At 45.2% G+C, this 27,794-nt stretch overlaps 2 protein-coding genes across 2 annotated transcripts; both read right to left on the bottom strand.

Moving 5' to 3' along the window:
* Positions 1 to 250: 250 nt before the first annotated feature.
* Positions 251 to 14,471, bottom strand: kctd12b (potassium channel tetramerisation domain containing 12b). Its single transcript, XM_047584906.1, has 2 exons — positions 12,897 to 14,471; positions 251 to 1,327 (listed from the first exon to the last, which is right to left on the bottom strand). The coding sequence occupies exons 1-2, from the start codon at positions 13,732 to 13,734 to the stop codon at positions 759 to 761; spliced, it is 1,407 nt and encodes a 468-aa protein (XP_047440862.1). The 5' UTR covers positions 13,735 to 14,471; the 3' UTR covers positions 251 to 758.
* Positions 14,472 to 20,919: 6,448 nt separating this feature from the next.
* znf711 (zinc finger protein 711) lies at positions 20,920 to 27,360 on the bottom strand. Its single transcript, XM_047585464.1, has 8 exons — positions 27,211 to 27,360; positions 26,079 to 26,160; positions 25,867 to 25,967; positions 24,754 to 25,614; positions 24,521 to 24,667; positions 24,209 to 24,388; positions 23,903 to 24,037; positions 20,920 to 23,749 (listed from the first exon to the last, which is right to left on the bottom strand). The coding sequence occupies exons 3-8, from the start codon at positions 25,943 to 25,945 to the stop codon at positions 22,569 to 22,571; spliced, it is 2,583 nt and encodes an 860-aa protein (XP_047441420.1). The 5' UTR covers positions 25,946 to 25,967; positions 26,079 to 26,160; positions 27,211 to 27,360; the 3' UTR covers positions 20,920 to 22,568.
* Positions 27,361 to 27,794: the final 434 nt, after the last annotated feature.

Below are 27,794 nucleotides of genomic sequence, written 5' to 3'. Positions count from 1 at the left end.
ATTTTTACACAGAGCAGAAAGAGGGAACAAATGTCACTGTGCACTGGTTCGTGTAGTCGCTATTGTCTCTGTAATTACCCCCTTCTCTTCCTAGTACGCTGCATATCTTTCTCTGAATTCTTCCCAGTCCTAGCCAATGTGAAGAGAATGTAATCGTGTAATGATGCAGACTGCAGCTTCTGAATCGCAGGCAGCAAAGGGGTAAAAAAGACTTTGAAGTCACACAGTTAATATTGATGAGGTGAGAGAGTTTCAGTGATTAGCAGCAGAGATTTCACTCCTTTCTTTTATTTTGCATCATTAAGGTCAAAGGCCTAACATTTCACACTTTGCCTACATTTTCCAGTTGCTTGATCAGCGGACAGAGAGGTCTAATAATGACATTACATATTTTTGTTTAATCACCTGACTGAGTGGAGAGAAAAAAATATTTTTAATGTTCCCGAATAGCCGGGTGGAACAAAGAAGCAGGGCTAGGAATCTCTATAGGGAAGGATGTGGCTTTCTTAGGTGGGAAAAGACAACTGTGTTTTGTTACCTCTGGACTAGCTCAGCTCCAGCACTACACTTTGTCAAACTATTTACTTCTGTCGACATGCAAAAGCTAATACAAGAGGTTTTAGAAAACTTTCTGACACTCTTCACACGGACGGAATCAGAGCGCTGTGAATAAAAAGCCTGAGTCCGATGCTGACGACATGTTGCCACCACTGTTTTAAAATCCTTGGCTGCTCACTGTGCTGCCACAGCAAAGCTCTCTACGCGTTGTACTTCTTGAGCAAGTCACTCTGCCAGTGCCTCTTGCGATCTGGAAACGCTCTCGGCAAGCGGATCTTTTTGAAGTCCTCGATGCATTTCTTCAGATCCTCCTCCAGCATTTTCCTCTCGTCCTCGTCCTCGTCCGCTCCGGGTGGGGGGCCGCCGTTCTCCCTGACGCTGGGCCGCGGCAGCGTCTTCAGGTTGAGGGTGGTTGGCCGCTGGGGGCTCTCGGCAGGAGGCGGCGTCGGCGGGGGAGGGGGGCTGGAGGTGGAGGCGGGTTTGGACGGCGGCAGAGGCGGAGGGAGGACAGGGGGTGACGGAAGCGGGAGGTCAGGACTGTAAGTAGGAGGCGGGGGTGGAGGGGGGGTCAGGGGAGGAGGGGAGTCCAGGGGCAGGCGTTTGTGTATGTCTAGCGTTGTGCTGCTGCCGGTTTCTGGGAGGCTTTGAGTTCGGCCTGTGCTGCTGTGTTCCACCGTGGCTGATTCGGCGCGGGCCGGTTTAGAGGTCACCACTTCGCCGAGAGCTGGGAGCTCAGACGTCACTGCTTTGGAAGTTTCTGATGAAGTACCTGCAGGGGAAAGAGGAGCAACAGTTCAAGCTTGATTCAAGTGATTCAGCAGCTTATTTGCTATCTCACAGAACACTGACACCACTGTATGAAAATCATCAGATTAACCGAACTAAGCTTGACATAAAGGCTGATGTACCGTTGTAGTGTTGTACACTTTAGCAACACTTCTATTCTTAAATTCTCTCCAACCGTGTAGCTGTCTACGCTGGAACCTTATGTGAGTTTGAACTTGGCATTGGGAGTGAAAATGAGCCAAAGCAAAACTATTCCTTGACATCCTGGAGTTTTGCCATCGTTGTAAAACAGGCATGAAAACAGCACAAACACCATAGAGAAGTAGTGATATAATACAGCTGTAAAGATGATAGCATAAGGATATTTTAAGACTTTGGACAAGGCCTAGTCTGCAGTTTGCATCTGTTTCTAGTTTTTAATATTAGCGTTTAAGATTCAATCATCTTGGTCATGGTATCCTGACTCTCCCACCAGTCAGCTCCCACCAGCCTTTTGGGTGAGGGGTGAAATGTGTGCGAGAAGTCCTGATGCTGTCTGTATGCGAAGCCAAGGGCGAGCTAGTCAAATCACCCCCCGGCTCCAAAAACATATTGAACACGCAGATACTGGAGTCGTTTTGACTTGTTTATCATTCGGCACGAACCGTATTCCTTCAAATGTCAGACTAGAAAAATGAAAAAGTGGAAGGACAGCTAGCACATCCACGGACGGCAGGTGTCTGGTTTGTTTCAACAAATGTTTTGAGCTACCGGGGGGAGCTTTGCACAGAAATTTGATTACATTTCACTTCCTTTTGTTTTTCCTTATCGCAGTGTGTCAGTAGCATGTGGCTGGCACAGAAACAAACACCTCAGCTTTCAGCTCTACAGAATTTTTTTTTTTTTTTTGTCTCCAACAGGACAAAAGTGAACACACGCTGGCACGGGAGCGGGTGGAAGCAGAAATTAGCAGAGGAAGGAGCTCAGCATGTGTGTTGGGGGGGGGGGAGACTGCAGGATAGTTTCATTTAATTTTCCCCTTCCTCTTTACCCTTTCTTGCATGCGCATTATCTCGGAGGGAATACTGAACGGATGGCGTGAAACCTCCTGACCGAAGCTTGACAAGCCATTTTTCACGCTATGTTGATTTTCCATCTCATCTCTGTGCGAGGAGGCTGGTGCTGTGCAACTTCTCAGAATAGTGGCACGTGTACACGCCGTACCTCGTGGTATTTGAAAGCCCATATACTAGTTTTTTTTCTTTATGAGTCTGTTTTTCCTTTTGAGAGACCAGTGCGCAGGCAATCGGCCTTTACCATTTGCATAGATTATTTTCTTTCTTTTTCTTATGTGGCCTTCACTGTTGCAGTATTGCTGTGTTTTGACCACAAAGAATTGTGCGCGCACATAAATGCTCCTTCCACGTGCGAGGATCTTGACTTGCTCTGGAGGAAAATGAAAATAACTCTGGAGGAAATGGTGCAAAGATAATGGCGGCAAATGCTCAGAGGAACAAGTCTGATTTTTTCTTTTGTAGCCGCGGCATTTCAGCTTGGAAGCTTAAACTTCAAGCGGAAACATCTTTCCAGTTATCCACGTGAGTTTGGATGCAGCTAAATGAGATGGTAATGACGGTCCGGGCGTGCGTGGCGTTCATGCACTGCATCATCCACACTCCCAGAATAAGTAACTCACGCACATTTTCCCCCCTCTCCGCGAAGGAGCCCCTGCTACAGTATATGAAAATACATATAAGCGGCTAATCTCTTTCACAGGCTCTCATATGGGCCCGTGCAAACACGTGCAGGTACGCCATCCACACATGCACATATAAGTGCTACCAAAACACGCAGGGCCCCGCGCTGGTTCCTTCAGCAGGACTCATCGTCACAGGAGTCCATCTTATATAACGGGAAAAGCAGCTTGTGTCAAAAAGGAAGGGGGAGCAGAATATTCCCCCACCGCTTTCTGGATACCTAAATGCGAGCGTGTGACACAGAGTGCTCAAGCCGGGAGTGAGTGTCGCCCCGCGCGTGCGTGCACCCTGCGCGCGTAGCTAGGTGTGGTTCTGTTATCCAGGGCATAAACTGGCATCCGTAAGAAGGACAGATAAAGACAACACGTGAAGAGAGGAGACGCCGAGGGAAGCAGGGGTTTGATGAAGCGTGTTCTGTGCCGCTTGTGTGTTTGCTGCATTCACTGTCTCTCATAATGAATACATGTGCATAGACGTGGGAGTACGGGGGCTTAGCAGTGTTGGAGGAATAATCCACTGGGGGATGGGCTCCATGCTTTCCTCCACCGCTAAGCCTTGTGAAGGAGAACACTGAAAGAGAGCACTCAACCCTTTTTCCCCGGGCCACTTCTCCAGGGATATATGCAAAAGCTGAAGCATTTTCTCACACACCCTCTCCACTCTCGCGCTCACTCCCTCCATCTGTTCATTGTGACACATCCCTCCATTGCCATCATTACCGCTATTAGCAACTCTAATGCACCACTGTTGCCAGGGTTTGGCACCTCTCTGTTGCAAAATGTCTCCGCCACCTTGGTTTGTGGTGCCGCACTTCCACCTGAATCTTTATTTTTGAATTCACTTTGTATTCACACGTAAATACAACTGTGGCAACGTACCGAAGTAAACACTCCAGTGTGTGTGGAAACTGTAAATAGTTGCATTGTTAATATTCAAATCAAACTGAAATTAAAATAAATTCTTGTTAACAGATAAAACCTTGCTGTTTGCTTTCTACTGTGTTGGATACTTAGAGTAGATTGTGAAAGCACCTCTCACAATAGCGGATTTACTTCTCAGCCTCTTGGCTAAGATTGCCTCCTGGCTGGGTGGTGAAATTATCTGCCTCTTGTGCCACTGTAGCAAATTGGGTTTTTAGTTTATTATTTTTTTTTGGACACTTCCCCACTATGGGATAAATAAAGGATTATTATATCTCATCCTATCTTTGGGCCCCGATGATAATTTCGGGCATAGGTAATTCGGTTTGACTGATCTTGAGTTTTGAGAGCGATCACCACACCGGGACCAAATTAAAGAGAGTGGATCCTCTGAATGTGTTTATATAACATGGCTGACAAGTAACGTCTGGAGAGAATCCGTGCTAACGTCAGCAAGCTAGCATTCACAAAAATGGAGGCTAACGTGAAAGTTTCTACGTTCTGTGTCTAATACAAATGTATCTTTGCATATGGTTCTCCCATAAGTTTGATATTGAAGGGACACAGCGGTGGCTCCTGCCAAATTGGGATCATCCCTATGTTCCCCGGGTCCTATGTTTCCCGCTTTGTATGCAACCGGGGAACATAGGATCCCTGTGTTATAAAAGGGTTAGGGTTAGGGTTAGGGTTAGGGACCCGGGGAACATAGGTACGCTCCTGCCAAATCCCGCAGGAAGAGCCGCTGTTGCTATGATGACAAACGTGATCCGCTGGATGGTAAAACTAACAATGGACTTAGAAGACATGGCAACAATGGCAGACATGTAGATCAGTGCAGCACCACTGGATGCAAGGACAACCAATTTAGTATAAATGAAAACTAAACTGACCTCCTAATGTGCATTTACCTTTAGGTGAAAAACATTTACATTTCAACCACAACACTCAGTGAATCAATAAGTGAAATTGACTCGATATTTAAGTTAGTTTACATTTAAATTTAGCTTTTCGGGCCAGTGCCACAATGCGTTTTGCAGGAATGTCTCGGCCCTTTGATAAGTGGGTGTCACAGCGATGGAAAACAATGTGTCGCCATTCACAGGAGACACACAGGTTGCATCTTCTGCAGTGTGGAAAAAACAAATCCCTTAATATGACTGACTATGACAAAGGTCTGGGCAATCTGCAGGCTTAGAGGTGGACCAGCAGTACTTCACAGAACAGACTGTATTCAGAGACACTAAATGAGGTATTTCTCATCTACCCCAATAGAGGCACTGCCAATTAGAGGACAAATGTCTTAAACTACTATTGTACTACAAAAGGGAATTTACTGAACAGATTTTATCAGGTGTAGTTTTATGTTTTCTCAAATATGTCCAAAAACATATCAATCCCCTTTTTTTGAAAAAAAAAAAAAAAATAGCTGCAGTATGACTGCAGTTAACATTTTCCTACAAGTAATGCAATTTAAATTTGACACGGTGTAGGACTGTACAATAAAGCTGTGTAAATACAGAGGGCACCTTGAATATGACCAGGTCAATAAGGCGCTTCTTAAAATTCATTGCGGCCGCCGGCAGGTGTTACGGCCCGAGGACGGGGAGACTGGCAAACAAGAGGACATCTTCATCTCCATGGTAACGCCACAATGATGTGCAGGAGCCAGAGCTCGACAAATGCATAGTAATGTCTCTCAGTCAGAGTGAGAGAAGCCTCCACCGCGAAAGTTATGCATATGGCTCGGCCCTGCTGTTCTAAAAGCAGCTCACGCTACACGGTTTTGGCAGTTGCAGCTTGCTCTATATCCAATTACGTCGTATTCAGCTTAGATTTCCGTCTGCTTTGTGAAATTATGTGTACGGCGCCTAATGACAGCTTGAGCCTCACCTCCCACAGTCATCTCATTCATTGTCTTGCCTGTCAAGCAAATGCATACGGGGGTGTAATCAGACACGGAGACGTCATATTTTTCAGGCTGACTTAACATGATGGGGCACGGGTGCAGTATCCAAAATCACCGGAGTGCACTCAGAAGTCTCTGAGCAATTACAAATATGTCAGACTACATAATGTGGAGGAAACGCTCGATGTAAACAGCTGGAGAACGGCTGCAGAAAAAGAGAAGCTAAGAAGGGGATAAAGGTTGCACTGAAAAGGGGCAAAAAGGGGGAAATTTGCGAGCTAGTCATCAATATATAACTAACAGATAAGGGGTTTCAAGACAATTGTTATATTGTTTTTATTTTTTTATTTTTGCAGAGTTTCACAAATCCAAGCTATTCCTGTGTCCTGCTGATTCACCACCTCCTCTTCATCTTCTCCTGCTTTGAGTTTCCCGAGCGGCTACCTGGCTCCCACCGTGCAGAACCTGCCTGCATAAGCACCCCAAAGCCCAACCTGGCACCCCTGGGCCCCTGCGGTATCCCCGCTGCCACCTGCTTTCCGCCAGGGACCAACTGCGTCCAGGACCGCGAGCACCGAGGACAAGCCTGTCTTTTCAGATTACCGATAATTAGACGGACGGATTAGAGCCCAAGCGTCCAGATGGCCGAGGTGAATCCCGTCCTAACGACAACACTGACGAGACATAATCTACGACTCCCCGCTTTAACGGAGATGCAACAGATGAGACGCAGAGAACCGCTCCCTCGCAGACTTTCTCCCCTCCGGCAGTGATCGATGGCGCGCAATTAAATCTCATCTAATTGGACTAATTTCCCGTCTTGAGACGTTTGTTTTTTTGAGAGAAACTTCAGAGACTAAACGCTCATTAGCTGAACATTTGGAAAAATATGTGCGAGACAACGGGCGAGACATTCATCCGTTAGAAGACACGACCCAAACCGCTGCTGATGACTAAAACATAAAACAGAAACAGGAGAAGCATCAAAATTTAAACCACGTGAACCATGTTTCATAAGAGATCAGAAGAAATTTAATTAAAATTTCTCACAATCCTCAAAGAGCCCGATTTGAGATCATTTTGTACATTCGTAGTGAGAGCGACTACTGTGCGGCACTGCTTTTGTTTGTGCAAACATTACCTTAACTTCTATAGGAATCAAGAGGGGGGAAATGTCATTAGTTGGCCCATTTCAGCCTTTATAGAGAAAGATAACATTATAATACAGTGTAAAAGATGACAAAAACACCCAGAGTATAATGTATTTCTCCCTTCTTCAGTTGTTGCTCCCTTGCTGCGGTTGAGCATTTTACTAGCACAGGATTTACGCAGCAAAATTACACCGCAATTATTGGTTGCACCATAAAGGTTAATGACTTCATTTAGGGCCTCCCTGAGCTGGGGTTCCCGGGCCAGCATCCAGGAGGGCCTGAAATCTATTGGAGGCGTAAAGGTACGCTTGCAGACCCATATAATTTGCAAAATAAATCTTTTAAACACCAGTCGTAGTGGGGTCCTTAAGTGGAAGTTCGGTCGACCTCCAACTGTTTCCTCTGTCGGTTATTGCCACAGCATAAACCCTTCTTTGCGCAATCTTTTGTTTCCTCTTAACCCCCGTCTTCCAAACCGCCCCTGCCTCCTCTCGTATCCACAGCCTCTGTGGCACTTTCATATGCAGAACTTTGCCACTTGAGTTGTCCTTTCTGTTGCTTTCACTCATCCTACAGTTTGCTCCTCCTGACACTTTGATTCACTCCCCATGACTAATTTCATGCTCCCTCGGTCCCATCCTACTTTCGCTCGGTGTTTTCACGCATCCCGACAGTTATTCTTTCTGCGAGCTTAAAAGAGAAAAGCCTGTGAAGTCGGGGAGAATGGTGATGTGCCGAGGGATTAGATGATATAGCGCTCTACATCACTGGTGACCTGAACTGCTCTTTTGTGGCCCTCGTCGATGCTCCGTCCTCTCTGCCTCCCCCAGGAGACGCGACCCCCCTCCTGACCTTGCAAGCCGGACTGGGAGTCCCCCTGGTGTACGGGGTCTGACGTATTTAGCGACAGCTGTGGCCCGTGTGTGCGAAGAAGACGAGGAGAAGGGGCGTGAGCCGAGCATGTGCACCCACGCTGGAGGACAGAGCGGTGCGGTGAATAAGGTACACATCTGGCTCGGTGCCCGGCTCACTATAAATAACCCAATAGACAATAAGATGAAGATGCCCCGAGCCAGTGCTACAGTGCTCTCTGTGTGTGAGCCTGCGCGGAAGTGCGCAGGGCCCGTGTTGTGTCGTCAAGGGCAAACACTAGCACAGCGAACGCTTGATTTCATACATGTGCAAATGAGCAAAAAACAGAAGGGAGCAGAAGCAGCCGTCAGACTCTCTCTCCAGTCCTGCGTTACGTCTTCCAACTGGCCGGCTTTACTCCCGGGTCATTATCAGCGGTGGTGCTTTCCCGTGTTAGCATGCGCTTCTCCTGTTTGTTGCTGTCAAGAGAGTGCGAAGGGGGCAAATGTCTGGTTTGCCTGCTAATGCATTTTTAACTGTTCTCAAAGAAGAGCGAAAAGAAGGCAGCCAATTAGATCTAAAACCTCACAGCTCCTAATCATTAGCCAGCCGCCCTCCTGCGCGCCTCCTCTTAGCGAGCTTCCCCTCCCTCTGTGCACGTGTGGGTGCGTGTTTGCGTACACAGACGACGGCTGCCTGCTCAGCAACTTTCTGAGACAGCAGGCGCGAGTAGTTCAATGGCCCTGCATGGCCCTCATACCAACCTGAGCGCTGAACCAGCCAAAGCGACCCAAACGCACACTCAACCTGTCCTTCAAACGCCCACGTAAGCACAAAGACGAGCACGAAAACAACGCGGAGTCAAACTGTGCGGGCCGTACACATCCAGACGGAGACGAGACGTGGAGACTGACAAGCATGGCCGGGCACAGAGGCACGCATGGTTACGGCTCAGAGCGAACGGAAACAGCAACATGCTGACACATCTGATAGTACGCTCAGCCTAAGATGTTGAGAAATTTACTCACTATTTTTCTTTTTGAAGATGCTGTCTAGCAACCTGCAGTCAGCTCATGTCTCAGCTCCAGAAAATGCCATTTATTCTGAGTTTGTAATATCAGCTTCCCCCCGTTTCTGTCGATGTAATTGTACCGTGGGCCGATACGAATCTGTATCTGTCAGGCGTAGCGCAACATAATCTCCCTGTGATTGTTGACGGAGCTGACAGACCACAGAGGAACACATTACAGCGTGGCCCGGTGAGGACTTTGTCAATACAGTCCTGCACCTCTCCAAATAAGAGGACACTTAATGCCGGAGCTGCTAAGGGAGATGGATCAGATAGGAGAAATCCTCCCGCTTCCCCCTAACTTTCCATCTCTTCTTCTCCCATTTTTTAAGGCCCTTTTCCCTCTGACGTGCATGCGTTCCTGTTCTGCTCTGCTCCCTTCATTTCTCTTTCCAAGTAGGGGACGGAGTGACCCGGCTGGCTCCGAGACAGGAATCAGTCTAAGCGGGGATAACAGACCGGACAAAGCATGTTGCAATGCAGAGCTGCCTGCAGTTGCAACAGCACGACAGGAACAAGAGGGTGAAATCCCTGTCTGAAAGAACAAAGACAGAACAGTCTGTCTTTTTTTTTTATTTATTTTTTTTTAAATAAGAATTAATAAATCAATGTGTCTGCTATGTTATGAGCCGCATTTGTGCCAAAGTGAAGCTGCTACCTGGACTTTTCCAAAAGACACGGATGCAAAACTTCATGTTAAAATATCTTTATTGTAGCACTCCGGACAGAACAGGCACACCACTATGACGACACAACCAGAACCTGCTCCATTGTATAGCACACGGGCAGGCACGGTACACTTTTCAGCTTCACAACAGAGATTTTTTTTGTCTTTTGAGAAAGAGGGAAAAAAACAAACAGAATGTAGCACTTCGTCACAGTCAGGCCCGCGGAGCTCGTGTCAACACTCCTCACACGTCTACTGTTGAATGTTGAGTCTCAAGGCAATTCGTGGAGGTAAAGACGGAGATCGCTTTAGGACACCGATGGCCGAAATTTCACACATGGGCCAACGTCTCTCCATGCCTGTGCTAATGACTGACCTTGGCGCTCCCATGTTGCGGTCATGTGCCGGAGGACCGTGACACAGCCCGGGAGGAAGGCCCCGGTTGTGTGTCTGTCTTTGTTTGGGACGCAGAGACATTGGAGGCACTGCACATTGTCCTGGCCTCTGAGGGAAAGTCGTGAATTCCAGGCACACACCAAAAAGAAATAATAAATGAAATCATCTGTTTTCCGGGAAAGCGGCCACATGAATTTTTTACATATTTCTTTTTTTTTCCCGACGCTCGTCTGCTGTGCTTTTATCTAGGCCAGATGGCGGTTCATAGGTAATAAGCATGTGATAATCTCTTGATAACCTATATGAGTCAGGGGTTATGAAATGGCAAGTGAGTGGCTTAACTACAGAAACATAACCCTGGTTGTTTTTCCAAGCGTACATTATGATGACCTTGCTCTGTGTGGATGTGTTTAACAAAAATATATTTATACTGGCAACAAAAAAATCATTTCCGATCTTTTACTTAAATACTACAGCAAGCCCTTCACCCTGAATCTTAGACCCAGTCGTCTTCTTCACTATTTTCACTGCACAAAGTAATTAGGTGGATTATTGACAACAAAATAAGCATTTTGTAACCCACTTTGACAGATTCTGTTATCTATGCATGTCCTCATTTCAGTCTTGGCTCTGTTTTCTGGTCAAGTGCTCGATACAAGACCGGGCTGAGAATAAAAGAGGGACAAAAGCGCGGAGGAGCAGATGGATAAGAATGATGGGAATATTGCCTGAGGGCAGGACGCTCCGCGTTTAATACGAAGCGGAGCGTGCGTCCATTCGTCTGATAGGAAATGCCGAGATTGAAAATTTGAATGGGTTTATTTGTGGTGGAGTAGTATTGTCACTGAAAATAAACAGCGACAGGAGAGCATGTACCATTTTCCTCACAGCTTGCCTTTCAAAAAGCGAGGAAAACACGCTGCCATTATGAATGGAAAGTACGACCAGGATAGAAAGAAAACATCTTTTATTTGACAAATCAATTTGCTTTTTTCGCGGAACACTTTAAATTTCAGTGTTGTCTACGCCTGCGGCGACACGCTGCAGCAAGTCTAATATATTGACTCAGATGTCAACAGCACTTCATCACACTGAAACACAATAATGCGACTTCTAGACATTTCAGAATACATTTATAGTCACTGTCAGACATTAAACTACGACCTGACACCTTATAGCTCTGGTAAAAAATCCTGCACTGGACTGCACTGCCTCTCTATGTGTTTCTCAGACTAAATTCCCTTCATGCTAAACCTCTCATTCGTAATCGTGTTACGTCATCTACAACTTCCCTGCGTCTGCGCTTTCACGTAACCAGCCCGACTTAGGTGTCTTCAGTTGTAGTCTGAGGTATACGAGGCAGACCTGTCCTGTGGCTGATTCTGGAAACGATCCTCTTTCTTAACTTGCTCCTTTACGACATGCAGTCACTATAAAACTGCCCTCACAATGCCCTTGCTACAGTGGTGAGAAAACATTGGCTGGCTACAGTGTAATCCTACCCTTTCTCATGGGTATTCACTTACAGTAAGTGAGAGCTATTATCAAATATGCAGCAGCTTCAACTAATACTGAACCGAGTATTAAGAATAACATCATTGTTGACATACACTCAAAATATGATCCGCTAGAGCGACTTTACTTTTTTCTTTTCTTTTTTTCTTTTTTTGTTTGCAGACAACAAGGAGTCATAGTGTAAGCCTAAACCAAGAAGTGATTCACGGTCAAAATGCTCTTTTATATGTAATTGAACAAAGAAATGTCAAAGAAGCACAATGAAGGATACAAACAGAGCAGTGGGCTGTCAGTGATGTAACACCTGCCATCTCCCGCCCTCCCAGTGTGGCTGATTAAAATACTGAAAGCTCTATAGCACAATCATTGCACACTCTTCATCTATTTATTTATTTTTTTGTTGTTGTTGTTGTTGTTTCCGTCTACAAGATCTCTCGATATCTGAGCATTTTTCGTCAAAGCCTGTTGCTCAGCGGTTTTTGCCACAAGGCCGGCGTCCTATTTTGAGAAGCCACACGAATACATTCAAACGTTTCTCTTTGCAAAGTAAAAAGTCCACTGCATTCTCTTCCTGCTCCGTGTGGCTGCACTAACCCATCACTCATTCACAACAGCGACCGAACAGAGTCACTATGGCACGTTCCCAAAGCACATGGTACTGGACACATTTAATAAAAACTGAGGGAAATTAGATTACACTTCTTTCTTGTGCTGGGGCCGCTCGCGTCCCTCAAGGCTGATAAGATGTCCAATTATTTGGTAATTTAGTTCAGAGGAGCAGGAGACAGTCCGATCTGCTCAAGTAAGCAGGCAAAATATAGCACTGTACATCACGGCAACTCTTTGAAGCCCTTTCCCTTATGCCCTTGTGACTGGTTCGATAATCATATAGACACCCTTGGGCATTTATTTAACAAAATTAGTTCTTGGTTACAGTATTGTGCTTCACCAAGGCATATGCAATATATAGGGAGTACAAAAGGGGAATAAAGGTGTCAGTCTCTGCAGGGAAGGAGCCGGGGTTGCTGTGGACAGGGTCTCTACGACTAGATGGCTCAGCAGGTTAAGCGAGGGCAAAAGCTGGACCTGAGGAGAGGGGGTGGGCATGGATTTGGGGTTGGAGGGGAAGTCTGCAGATTCAACCTGCAGAGAAGGTATGAAGACTCAGAGCAGCGGCTGGGTACTGTTCACAGAATAAAAGGCTGCAAGGAGAGATGGAAGGGCACAACATCTACGGTACATCTACTGGTGCAGAAGCCATCAGAGAATGAGGCTGGAGGTTAGGCTCTTGGAGGCAGGGTGAGGGGGACCGGGGGAACAAAGCCGATAGTCTCACTCACGGTAGAACACATATTCAGTGTAGCTGGTCCAGATCTTGTCGTCTGTCTGCTCGTGGGCAAAGGCGCAGGTCCCTGTGGAGTTGCAGGCCACCATGTGGAAGCCTGCGTCTGCCAGCTTGTCAAAAGCCTGCTCCAGAAAGGTAAACTTGAGATAGTAGCGGGACGTGTAGCGCTCGGGGGGGCGGTCGGGGTCGCGGCTCTCGTTGAGCGTTTCCCCGAACACCTCTTTGGCCAGGGAGGTCTTCCCACACACCATGATCCGTGCCACCCTGCGGAATTTGGCGTCGGTGTGGCTGTCGCGGCCCAGGGTGTACGAGCCTCGGTAGCCAATCGTGATGAACCCGGACCGTTTGCCTTCCACGGACCCTGGCACCAGGCTGGCACAAGCGGCAGCAGCAGCACCCAAGGAGCTGAGGTTACGGGCAGTGTCAATCCCAGGTGAGGAGTCCTCTGTGTCGCTCTGACAGCCCTCGTCACCCAGGGAGTTCTGCTTGCTGATTTTGGGTGCCAGCAGCTTGACGAGCTCCGGCAGATTGAAGAACTCAGCCTCCCTCTGTAGACGTCCCCGCTCTGGGAAGTGGTCTGGAAGAACCAGCTGCTGGTCCCGCATGTAGTCCAGGATGTAACGGAACAGGAAACCATCACGGTCCACAAAGAAGCGCCCCTTGGTGTCCCTGGCCAGCCCTTTGGCTGACTTTTGACTGAACATCTCCCATAGCAAAGAGTCTGGTACACTTGTGAGGGTAGAGTAGCGGGTTATGTACACCTGCCCACCAACATTGAGCTCTATAATCTCTGGGAATGGTACGTCCTCTAGGCCACTATCTGGTAAAGCCATGATTCACTCCAGCCACACAGACGCACAACTCTAGGTTGCAGTGAAAGTTCAAAACGCAGGACTTGATGATGCTGTACGAAAAAAAAAATAAAATAAAACCTTTCACAGTGATTGTTGTGGCCTGTCAAAAGATTTCAGGTCCTGCTGCGGATCGCCTGTGGCAACGGAGCAGCTAACCTGCGGTGCACAGTTGGTAAGCGCGCAAAAAAAATAAAAAGAAGCATCAAAGCCGGCAGAAATAAAACAGTTACGCGGTCTACTCTACCTACTGCCTTCCCGCAGAGTTACTAAAACATAGCGCAGGGTATTTCAATCAGCGTTGAACAGAAGCGTCATGTCCATGTCCTTTGCGCGCAGATGGATGTGGTATCCTGAGGGTGAAATTCTGCTTTTCACTCCAGTTCTCTGAGCAGGAAATGCAGCATTTACACAAGCGCTCATAACGACCTCTCTTCCTCTTAATTTCGGTCGCGTGTCCTGGCGCAAACAGGATCAGGTGGCCCAACTTCAGGGAAGCAATCCATACTCGTAGGGATTTATAGGTGTCATGTGTTTGGAGAGCCAAGAAATGAAGAGGATGTTGAAGATGTAGTGAGAGACGAGGTAGATGTATAAAAAGATCTCCGTCTTTTCCATCACTCGGGGGCTTGGAATTCACGCGAGCCGGTCAGCTGTTGGACCCCTCCTGATCCCGAACTCCAAACTCCCAACTGCAGCGTAACGGAGGATACAGCGTTTATCCTGCCAGTTAACCACGCCTACCCGCCGTGACGCGCCTCTGCTGTGATCCTGGTCAAAATATCCCGTCCTCCAAGAACACTGTAAAAGATATTTTCCTTTATTTTCCTAGTGACGTGAGGGAAATAGTATTTGGCAGTTTCACGCAAAGTTTTATTAAATTTTCAAAAGCCCATTTTATTCAGCGATCTCTGACAAAATAAACACCGATTGAAAATGAATTATTTCACATTATTTTGTCGCATGATTATTTAATCCATTAAAACACACGTCGGCTGTTAGAATTAGGTATGAATTTAATTTTGATGCATTTATGTGAGGGGGAAAATGGTGCCATGACTTCCTCCCGGAAGGATGTAACAACAGTGACATCTAGTGAAAGCCCCGGAGGAAATTATTTCTCTGAATATATTAAAACTTGAGATTTTGATAAATGTTGTAGATTTATCATGTGAGATGGGCATGGGAGATCAGACACAACATTAAAGCCACTGACCGTAGAAGTAAATAACAATGATCATCTTGTGACAACACAATGTCCAAATTCACTAGATCCCAAACTGGTCAAGTATCTGTGAGATGATCCACAGAGGCCCCTTCTATCAACCCATAGGACCCCCACTAACAACATCCCGTTGCCAGACACCACAGGACACCCTCAGAAAGCCCATGTCCATCCTCTGATGAGTCACTACTTTTTTTTTTTTTTTTTGGAGGCACAACACAACATAAGGTGTGGTCATAATGTTATCCCCGACAAGTGTTTGGTTGAGTTATCAAAAGCATTTTAGTTTCTTCTCTACAAAAGAAAAAAAAAAAATGCTTTTGCTTCTTGTAACTTCTCTGGGATATTTGACCTTCACTGTGCAGAATGATTTATGAGCAGACTCTGACAAGGCTGCAATATTGCACATTCTGTCTGGCTCACCTGAGAGCTGGGTTTATCTGATCCTAGCATACAGCCTACACAGCTCCGATGAGGGAACTAGAAATCCTCAGGTTACGAGCACAGAGAACGGAAATCAAACCTCTAAATAATAATTATAAACAACTTGCATATTTAGAAAGATGTGCTGTTTTATTTTAGTAATAGAGATATCTGAGATAAATCATTAAGTCTGTTGTTATCCCAATGATGTTTTTAATCCCCTAACACATGCAAGGATGAGGTTTATGGCAGTGGAGAGACAGTGACTGAGTATTCAAATTAATTAAATTATTTTTGAGAAAAAACTCATAGGTCTTCAACAGGGGGTCCGTGACCCCTAGCTGGTCCGCAGCTATACTGTAGAGGGGTCCCCAAATCTTTGGTTGATTAGACATTTTTATATATATATTTTTTTTATTTCCCCCCACAATTTTGTCCCACAAATGTAAATTTCTTTAAATAAACATGTTTTTACCTATGTTTAAAGTTAAAACTATCAAGAAATAATTATATATATATATATATATATATATATATATATATATATATATATATATATATATGCGTGTGTGTGTATGTATATATATATATATATGCGTGTGTGTATGTATATATATATATACACACATATATACATACACACACAATTATATACATATAATTGACAGATTGACAGTTTTAACTAAATGTGTTGTCATTAGGGAACCTCGCAGTCAGCAATAGGGGGCGGGGCCTATTGTGTACAAGAGGCTTAGATTGAAATAAAAAAATAATATTTGAACCTGTGTATTATTCGAATAGCTTACTATTGAATGCAACACGATAATAATAATGTATATTTATAAATAGCACTAGTTTAATATAGAACACATTTATTCTAATAATCTCTCCATCAGTTTGAAGGTCCTTGGCCTGAAAAACATTGAAGATCCCTGTAAAAAGGTCCACTCTCTGTCTGTTTATTGAACATTTAGCTATATGTCACCACGATCATCACTCACTCAAACTCTTTCTATCCTTTACAGATAATTTTTCAGACTGAGGAACATTCGATTACACTTCGAAGATTAACCACACCTGAAGGTAACATGAGTCAGAGGCCTGCCTAGTCAACAGACTGTACCTACAGTATTTCTCCCCGTCTGCTCTAACTCGGCCCTGCCTACTCCACCATCTTTCTCCGTCCAATCAGCAGACCCATTTCACCCGTCTCCCAACAATCTGGCTCTGATTTCCCCCGAGGGTCCTCAGAGTCTCCAGCTGGCTTGCAGCGCTGCAGCCTCGCCGTCGCCAGCAATCTGCATCGGACGACTGTAGTAATATGGTAATATGGCAGCGCTGTCTGCCAATGAGATGAGTCGCTGACACAGTCCATTTGCTGTTCATCTTCACTGAAATAGGCAGGAGCAACGTGCCACTTAACACATTACTGTAGTAGTTCCAACCAAAATACCCAAAACAATATGCGGAACTCTGTAAATATCCGTAAATATGTTGGAATTACTGTCAACTATTAGGCCTTGGGGGTGACTGAGAGCGATTACTAAAATGACTCTATTTGTGCACGGATCATCACTGCAAAACGGCACGTGCCCCCGGATTTCTTTTACCCGCCGCTCCCTCATTCCAATCACATCCACACCACAGCTCAATGATTCTCACACACGTGGACAAAAACGACTACATCAAATAAATGAGTTTGACCTTCAGGATTATCCGAGTACGTCTGTCAATTCTCATCACGGAGATGGCCTTCTGGGGCTGTTAGTTGCAGCGTGTGTTTGATTCCCCTGCTGACTCAAAATAGACAGAGAAGGAGCTGGCAACCCCTGGCAGAGAGGGGGACAAATGTACCTACTCCTCCTGCTGCAGCTGAAATGCTTGAGGGAAGAAAAAAAAACACACACACAACAACCAAACACACTACTCACTCTGAATCACTGGATAATGCAGTGACAATAGAAGAGTTACTTAGAGGGGATTTTATGGATGTGTCTGTGTATTGATCCGTGCATCCTCAGCGGTTTCTGCTGACGGCGGCACCACTGAGTGATTTATGAGATGTTATGTGCGATGAACACAACTGGACAGGCTCTTGCATCTGTCTCCTCGGGAGTTTGTGGCGCCCATGTGGACCCGTCCGCACCGCCTCATTTCCCTCAGAATGAGATGTCCAAGCTGCATCTTTCACAGTGACATGGAAGCGGAAGAGACACGACTGCAACACCTCTCAGTGGGGCGCTGCGGCTGAAGAGTCGTATCCCGGAAGATGCTGATGTTTAATTTGATAAAGGAACAAATGAATAATGAGCAGAACAGTCGCAAATGCATGATGCTTTAATGAAATCACAGCCCTCGCACACCTATAAACTACTACAAACTTGGTAAATGAAATCAGTTTGCTCTGCTTTCTTCCATGACTCAGTTTCTGTTCTTAATCCCAAATCTTTTTATGAGTCTGTTTGTTTCCTCCTCCTTCCCTGGCGCCTCCTAAATAAATCAGATCTTCTCTATAAAATACATAATGTATATAACTTTGACAAATGTGGTTCAACATTCACCACCGTCTCCCATCGATCTTTCCTCCCCGGTCTACTCCCAGCTCTGAAGTTTGCCGTCTGAATTTGAAGTAAGCATTTGAAGAGTCTGAGCGTCTGAACATTGGGACGCGGCTGTGAGTTTAGAAAAGCCGATTACGGTTTAAACAAGAAATGGTTTCAGTTTTGAAAACTGCTGTAAAGAGTCCTGTAAATCAAATAATCCGTTTTATCTGTGACAGTCGGAGCTCTGTTCAGAAGGAGGTGGCAGTCATGCGAGTGACGTTTCTGATGCTTCGACACTTACACATCACGCAGCACCTTCAGGACACGTCCCAGATTCACTCTGCTGCAGCACGAGACAACAACTCCAAACACAGAGACAGAGTCTTAAAGAAGTGTCTGCAACAACAAGAAGACCTCATTGAGTCAGTCTACATGAAGGGGAGAAGTCGGCGTATATCCACCTGCCTGTAGAAAGTTCTCCAAGAGTAACTTTTCACACAAGCTACCTGCAAATGAAAGCAGACGTTAGGTTTAAAGTCAATTGTTTTGTTCAGGGCATGAAGTTAACTGAACTATTTAGATGGAAATATCCTCACTGCACCTCTAAAGCCTGAAACTTATCAACTCTAGACATGGTTATACCACCAGATATGGCCTCTGGTGTTCACTTTACTCTGCCTCTACCAAGAACTAATGAACTCAAGAAAACTACAATGTATAGAACAGTAGCAAACTGGAATACGTATCTACCATATTTAACTATGATAGGCAATAAAGCAAGATAGAAATTAAGAGAAGCAGCATTAGCAAGGAAGCAAGTTTTAGTTGGGTGGTCAATAGAGGGTGTGCATGTGACGTCACAGTCAGCGAAGTCTCCATGGTTACAGCCACTGAGTGGCAAAAAGTGACAGTTGAACATGGAGACTAGCAGCATTAGTTTGAATCAAAGGCCTTAATACCATCTTAATTGTAAAATTAATTTGAAAAAGGTCAATAGCTGTTGTGCGATTGACTGTACCAACAGATCTGAAAAGCAGTCGGAGATATATTTTTCAGATATCTCCGACTAACAGAGAATGAGAAGTAAATGAAACGTTGCACTTGGAACAAACTACTGGAGTCCAGACAGAGAAACATGGTGTTGTGGTTCATGTTTAGTGTCAGGTAATACTAATTTATGCTGTATTTATTTATTTATTTTGATGAATTCATACCTTAAGTTACTTCTTAACTTGCGTTCTGGGGGGCTGTCAGATAAATTTGCCAATGTTGTTGTTTTGGCTTAGTTAGGGCCGAAGGTCATTATTTCAGTTCCAACAATAAATAGCAATAAAACAATAAACGTAATATTTGCGATCACTCCACGTCATCCTTTTAACGTTGTATGACTAACTTACTTCTCAGTAAAACTCTTAGCGTTAGCATCTTTTATTTAGCTATACTTATTTATGACTTAAATTACCTAAAACTAACTTAAACTAAACTGAAATTAAGGCTAATCCACTTTTCCAAACCCATACTAGTTCGCATGGATCGTTGTCGAGTCCAATTGTCCTTAATTTCATCAAATAATTTACATTTTTCCCGGTCTCGCTGTATTTACAGATACTTTTCACTATGTTTTGCCACTCAAGGGGGCGTGGCCATAGGCGGTAGTGACGTCAATACATACCCTCTATCCTGTAATGTAATGTGTGTAGAATAGAATATTTTTTGTTGTTTTGTTTCTGTTTGTTTCAACAATTTAAAGGATGAATTCCATTTATCTCAGATCAGTTTTGTTTGGTTTAGTTATACGTTAATTGTGATGATTGTTCTATGTTTTAAGTTTGAAGTGTGAATACTTAGACTTAAAACCCAGTAAAGAATATCCGGAGCCTATTCCAGCCAGTATATCACAGGCCTACATCCCATTTAGAATCTTCAATTAACCTAACAGTCGTGGGAGGGTTCAGAGATGCAGAGACTCGTGACGAAGGTGGAGAATCCAGAGAGGACACGCAGACACAAGGGGAACATGACTACTCCACAAGGAAAGGCCCCAGTCGGCCGATGGATTCAAAACCCAGCACCTTGTTGCTGTGAGACATCGTGCTAACCGCCACACCATTAGCGTGAGTAATGCCTTTCAGCATGTTGACTCACCTGTGTTTTTCTTCTTTGGACAAGATGGTCACTGTGAAAATAATACCTCACTCTTTCCATCTTCTACCCTTTCAGCAATAGACGCAAACAAAACTATATGTATTGTGATCACCACATAATGTCTGTGTATTCACCAGACTGATGCACAGCCCCACAGAGTAGGATGAGTTCCTCAAAGGAGCTAAAAGGCCAAACTGATCCACTGTAGGCTTGAGACCTGTGCAATTGCAGTTTTCACTGTTGTAGGGAGCTTTTTGCAAAACCTAATCTAAGCAAACCAGCCTGAGCAACATGATTTAAGAAACTTTTGAAAGAACATATAGCCTCGGATTTTTAAATGTCAGACAATTTTATCAGTCTCACACTGTGCCAGCTGAAGCGGAAAAATACCGCATCTACTGAGGATAGTACGTGTGGCGCAGCTCAGACTTCTCATTCTCCAAACTCTACATCTAGAGCAGATACACGTCAAACTTTGAATTCCTTTAGTAACGGGAAAGTTATGAAGGCTTCCAGGCATATTTCATTATTAATCAAAGGTTGCACAACACCACCGACAAAGCACGCACACAGCTACAGCTGCAGACGATCATTAGGTCCAAAGGCGTCTGCTCCTCTGAGTCGTGGATCAATGATGTTTTGCTGAACGCTAGCTGCTTCAGGTTCATCTCAATTTCTCGTGCCGGTCAATCGTACACAGGTAAATTGGCCGATATGAAATCATTTATTAATTATCTGAAAATAATTTATGCTTGCGCGTAGTAAATGGTGACACAGTTTCAAAGGGAGGGCTTTATGATCTGCTTCCTGTTGGACAGAGGACAAAAAGCGTAAAAAGATAATTGTTTATTTTGGTTCTTCCCCACCAGTAGTTTATCCACAATCAGACTGAAAGAAATTATAGACTAAGGTACACGAAATGCAGGGATTTTTAATATATACCACAATTAATTTCATGGAGACAGCATATGTGCATACTTTAAAAGACTAATGCCAATATGATGACCACCAACTGCAAGGAAATAATCCCACTGGTGGGATTGGGTCGGGTTATTCAGGACTGTAGGACTAGTGTCTGGGGAAACTTGTTAGTGAGCACAAACAAAACACAAAACCCAATCACTTATCCATACAACAAAACAATAAATGGTTTCACCCACCACTTTTCAATGACAACTCGGGGTGCAGTGACGGATCGTGCCCACTTTGCTAGCGATTACACTCAAAACAATCGGTACCCACTCACAAAGCTCTGTACGCGTTCATTATCAAGGGGTATATGTATTTATATAGCCACATCCTTAGATAATAAACTCTCATACATGTCATTAAAATACAAAGAAAAGAAAAATATTAAAGTGCTTTCTACTGACTCAAACACATAATCTCTGAGAGAATGGCATTGATACAGCATGTTTGAGAGTTAAAAATCACTTATTTTCTGATTAGCTGTGTTCATCAGTGCTTAGGGGATAAAGACCAACAGATGTAAGGCATGATTGCAATGGTTAGCTGAAGATTACACCTGTGTCATAGGTAGTCACACACACGCCAGCTTGCAGTAGCTGTCAGATATAACCATTTCAGGGGTTATTTAAAACGTTACCATCTGTCAAGTTAATACCGGTCAACAATCTGCACCATCAGCGCAGATTTCTGTGTCAGAAATGTGTACACTAAAAGAGATATTCTAATACACCAGCTGCACCTCCATCTAACTGGACACTGTTGATCAGATCAGAAAATGTATGATTTGAACTTTAAGACATATTTAACACGATATAGTCCAGATTATTTATACATGACTCTTGAGTGTTTGGGCCAGAGAACGTACTGTTGGTTTTATTGAAATGTCTTTTCAAGATGCATTCTTCTTATCAACATCACTGGAAAAAAAAAAACAAAAAAAAAAAAAAAAAAACATTTTGGACTTGTGAATGGCCCAGTCCGTTAAAAACCAGATAACAATGCAAACAAATGTTGGGGTAAACGCTGGTTAATACGGAACAGATACTAACTGGTGCTATGGAGGCAACCTTCCCCTGTACTCTTTCCACGTGATCTGAAGAACTAGCAACGTTCACGGAGCAACGCTTTCTGTTTTACAAGACGCAGTCGTCATCTCGCAGCATTTCAGCTGAGTGGGTATAAAAATATAGACATTTGAAACCCTGAATATATGTTCATAAGTGATTTTCTGCAACAAAACAAAAACATAATTTACAGTTGTCCCACTCAGTGTACACACTGTCTTTTTCAGACTTCACCCCCATCTAAAATGTGTTCTTGCGTTACTCCTTGGGGGAGGAGGAGGAGGAGGAGGTTTACACCCAATACAACACAGAACAGCAATTATAATGTCATCTTCGCCAACTGCCTGCATCAGTCATTCATCAGTCTTTGTTAATACACTAAAATTACCTCTGGGTGTGTGACACAGATTTACTGGGGAAAGAGGAGTGTGTTTGTGTGTCATGACGTTACATCAACATGTCTTTGTGGTGCCTGGCTATGTGCTGGCTCTTCTCTGAAGGCCTCCTAAAGCCCTTGGTGCAGTAGTCGCAGCGGTGGGGGTAGTCCTTGGTGTGAATTGAGATAACGTGGCGTTTGAAGCCAGAAGCGTCCGTACTGTTATACTCACAATACTGGCACTGATAAACCTTTCTACCACTGTGTGTCTTCATGTGCTTCTTCAGCTCGGCGGGCTGCCGGAAGCCTCGCCGACAGCGCTTGCACTTAAACGGGAGGTCCTTTGTGTGCAAGGACAGGATATGGCGACTCAGGGTGAAAGTGTCGGGGGCGTTGAAGTTACAATGCCGGCACTGGTGCACCTTGTTGCCCTTGTGCGTTTCCGCGTGTTTCTTCAATTCTGAGGGCCTGTGAAAGCCTTTCTCACATACGTCACACTGGTGAGGGAAGTCCTTGGTGTGAACCGAGATAATGTGCCTTTTCAGGTCACTGGAGTTGGTGCTTTTGTGCTCACAGTGTGGGCACTGGTGGGTCTTGTGGCCTTGCACCATCTCTATATGACGCTGGAGCTCCCGTGCGTCCGCGTAGGCTTGGGGACAGTGGCTGCACTTGAAAGGCAGATCCGCGCCGTGCTTGCTCTTGATGTGAGTCTTTAGGTTGGACTGATCTGCGCAACGGAACTCGCAGTGCGGGCAGTGGTAGGGCTTCTCGCCTGTGTGGGTCCTCATGTGTTTCTTCAGCTCGGATGGGTGACGGAAGCCTTTGGCGCACTCGACGCACACGTGTGCGAAGTTCTTACTGTGCACGGCCAGCAGGTGGCGGTTAAGCAGACCCTGCTCGGCTGTCTCGTAATCGCAGTACTTGCAGTGATGCAGTTTAGGCTCCCGGTCCTTGACGATGAGCTTGTCGGAGCCCAGGGGGCTGGACTCGTGATAGCGCCGCGTGTACTCGGTATATTCTGGAGACCGCTCACTGTTATGGCTTAGCAGCTTGTGACTCTCCAAGTGGTTGTGGAAACTGATCTTCTTGTTGGTGGTGAAGTCGCAGTCCGTGCACTGGTACTTCTTCTTGAGCAGATGGTCCGGGTGGTTCTTCATATGGCATTTGAGGAAACCCCGTGAGCGAAACTTCTTTCCGCAGATGTGGCAAGGGTAGACGGTCAAAGGCATTCCATCTGGTCCGATGATAACAGCTGGAAGAGAAAACAAGCTGTAATCAACATTTAATGTATACATTTCAATGTGAACCAAAAGGCAAATATTTGGCTCTAGAAAAACTGGCAAACACTAAACTAATATTTTACTGTCCCATGAGACAATATGTATGTATTATATGCTAATCATACCAGTCTGACACTGTCGTGTTTCTCCTTTCTTCTTTTTCTTAGCCTTAGGTTTGAGGGCACGGTTCGGGCCCAATCCCTGGCGGATTGGCAGAAAAGGTGTAGAAGCTCCATTCTTCACCTGTTCAATCGTGTTATCTGCAACAAGAGTGACATCATCTTATTTTACTTTCATCATGGAACCCCCTAAAATATATTATTTTATATTGATTGACAAAACTTTGATGTTTTGACTGCATTGTGTATCAAAATTGTAACAATAATGTAGGAACAGCCCAGACACCGTTCAAAAACATCGATGGAACCTACTAATATCATCGTCGTCATCATCATCACTGTCATCCTCATCATCCTCTTCTTCTTTTGGAGGGTTCTTGACCGCCATGTAGACCATCTTGTCACGTCCAACGCCCAGTCTGCCTGAAGATGCTGCTTCCAGATCAGGATGTCCATTCTGGTAATCATCCTCCGTTATTACCTCTGTGCCACCTAGAAATGGAAAATGAAAAAAGATAAGACCCATTTATCAGCACACTCATTTTAACAGGAAAAAATCTCAAGGTAACTTTTTGTGTTGTAAAAAGTCAACAGGGTGGAAGAGGTACACTTAAATCCACTTGCCTAAATCATCATCCGCTTCAGCTTTAAAAATGTAGACTTTGATGACTTCAGAGCCGTCCTCTTCTTTGGATTCCTTGTCTTCCATCACCTCAGTGCTGATCTCAAGAGGTGTGTCTCCTATGTCCAACTTCTCTCCCACTTCATCCACTTTAACAACACAAATACCACTGGTTATGCAGAAAAGATTGCAAAACAACTGTTTATCATGCTTATCGTGTGACAAACTATCTTACAAGATATCATAAGGTAATCCTCAGAGCTGCTTCTTGCATCATCGTCCTCGTCTGTTTGGAGGGGCACAGCTTCAGATGGCAGCTGTTCGTGGATTATCGTCTCAGAGTTGGCCTCTGTCACCATCAACCCTTGTGACACAAGCTGGTGGTCCAGTGTGCTGTCCTGGTGCTCAGACAGCAGCTCTGCCACAAACACCTGGTCTGACATGTCGTCATGATGGTGGTTTGAGTCTTGGATGAGGCGCGAGGTTAGGACGTGGTGGTGATGGGCATCCAGAGCTTCCTCTATCGCAACTTCTGTCCCCAGAATATTCTCGGGCATGATCACACTGTGTTCTGACGACACCATGTCTTCACTCGTCATTTCGTGAGCCTCGACCCCTTGAGACTGAAGACTTTCCACATCTACCTCAAGACCCTCCACAACCTCAGCTTCTAAGCCTTCCACTTCCACCTCTTCCTCAAGGCCTTCGACAACGTGAGCTTCCAGGCCCTCCACATCTACCTCAGTTTCCAGGCCCTCTACCACTTGCGCCTCGAGACCCTCCACTTCCACCTCACCCTCTAGTCCCTCCACAACCTGAGCCTCCAGCTCTACCACATGCGTCTGGAGCCCATCAACAACTTCCGCCTCCAAGCCATCCACATCGGCATGTAAGCTCTCCACCACTTCGGTCTCAAGTCCTTCGACCACCTCCGTCTCCAAGCCTTGAACCACTTGAGTCTCCAGACCTTCCACCTCAAGTCCGTGCTCCAGGAGGATGCCCTCGTCCGTCATCACATCCGAGAGAAGCATACCCTCAGGTACGGACACCACAATGTGCTCCCCATCGATGTGAGCCAGACCACCCATGCCTGCAACTTTAAACAGAAGACACAACGAGGCGTAAAGACACAACTCAGGTCCCATTTTTGTGAAGGTGCATCCTCTTGCTGTTGTTGTTGTAGTTAAAATATCAGAACAACCCTGTAATGTTACCATTTTGCTGGATAAAGAGCTAAATGACATTTTTTTTCATATGCTAGTTTTTAGATTCTGGGGAAATTTATGTTGTGCAATGTAATCTAAACAAATACTACAACATAATGGTTGTCCCCTAATCAACCACCTACCAAAGTCTTGCATGATCATAGCATGGGGCATCTTCAGCTCCTGAGTGTGTAGCTCCAACACCCCTCCTCCTTGATCCATGTCTTTATTCCGTAAAAAAAGACTGAAAATTACAGTATAGACTACATTAGCCATTCACTTTCTTTGTGTGCATTGCTGAAGATGAAAATGAAAGGGCAAACTATTTCCATCACAGCTAGTATTAAATACATACCTTCACATTGGATGACAAAACCTTTACAATAAAACCAAGAGGATAGTGGAGGTGCCTCCTTCCATCAAGGTAATCAACCACTCTGGTAAAGAAAACAAACAACCCATTGGTATAGTGCTCAGAGTGTTACATGAAAGATCAAATGTGTAGTGACTTCTTGCTTAGTTTAAAGGTGCGGGTATTTTAAAATATTCCTAAATGCGTTTATGGTTCATACCAAGGACATCAGTATCAGCACTGAATACAGATGCAGAGAAGCCTCTTCTCATTATCACTGAGGAAGAAGCCAGTTGTGTTGTTGACCACTGGCTCCATCCATTGCCTAATCAGAGTACTACATGCAGCCTCAACCTGAGGACATATAGCTATACACCTGGAGCTGGTTCAGCCTGATGGCTGGAGCCCGGCTGAGACAAAGGACTGTCCCGCTCAGTGTGCTGAAAGCGGGCTTGCAGACAGCGGCTCTGGTGGCTCACGGAGGATGAGCCCTACTTGTTGTTGTGGGATGAAATGCATTGTCGTCACATGACGATTTAACATAAGGCAAATGTGTCATGTCTGCAGTGGTCTGTATTGACGTTTGATTTTCAGGGAATATGTCATTCTGGGATAAAAAACGAACACTACGCCGCCACACAAAAAGCGTTTCAAATGCCTCGCAGAGTGACATCTTTGCACATAATTACACATGCACTGAGTTTATGGCCGCCAATGAAAATACCGCGGTTATGCAATGCATACTAAGGCGGCTACCGCCCTCCACCCACAGGAGCTAACTAGCCAACAAGCTAGGACTGAATCTCCGAGCGCCATTTTGTTTTAGCCTAATGGCTAACTCTGGAAATGCACAAACTCGTCTAAAAAGCACCATGGGCAGTGATTACACATGGCGTTGTCGTATTAATAAGGGCACTTGCATAAGCAACGCACTGGGATGCCTTATGAGCGTATGTTCTTGAACGTCGCCCTAATCTGCGCGACGACAGCCGTCCTTTCGGCTGGCTAGCTCGCTAAGCTAGGTGGATTATCTTCCATGTTGTTTTCCGAGAGGGCTGAAAGAGGCCCGCTACGTTTCACTGGGCCCCTGCGTCTCATTCCGCGTGCCTTTGTAATCGATTCAAAATAATTTTACCTGATAACGTCGTCTTCCGACTCTATCGGTGTTTCTCCCCCTTCTCAGAATTGTCTGTTATTGTTTTGGTTTATTTTTGACGGTAAGCTAAGTGCGGCCTGCAGTTTTGGATCCCCGGCCACTCTTTGCTAGGCCTCGGCCAATCAGCTTGCTTCCTGACAAGGAGGGAGGGAGGGAGGGAGGAGGGGGACGATGCGTGGCCTCGTTTACCGCTGATCCCTTACTATTTGCGTCATGCATAAGAGAGCAGAGTTACATTAACACAGCCGTTCTTTTAATGGGGAAACGTTTACACCAAACGCATTGGCGCAAAAATGCAAACGTCGCCACGCCACCAAAATACTAGTATTGCAGTATAATGTGCACGCCGCGCTGAGCGGTCAGACTTTGTATACGCAGATGAGGCCTGTAGGCCATTTTCTCAGTCACAAGGGGTGTGTAGCGTTGAGCGCTCATTAGAGACGCGGTTGGTTATGTACCCAGGAAATATCCGGGAGATGACGACGGTGTCGCTGCTGCTCCCTGCTGCATTAATTAGCCACCGATGCAAACAAATAAGATCTGCATGCAGGGATTAAAAAAAA

Source organism: Mugil cephalus, chromosome 5 (assembly GCF_022458985.1).
Source record: "Mugil cephalus isolate CIBA_MC_2020 chromosome 5, CIBA_Mcephalus_1.1, whole genome shotgun sequence".
In the NCBI taxonomy this organism is placed as follows: Eukaryota; Metazoa; Chordata; class Actinopteri; order Mugiliformes; family Mugilidae; genus Mugil; species Mugil cephalus.
The sequence above is the reverse complement of the archived record's forward strand: the minus strand, read 5'-3'. Positions and strand labels throughout refer to the sequence as shown.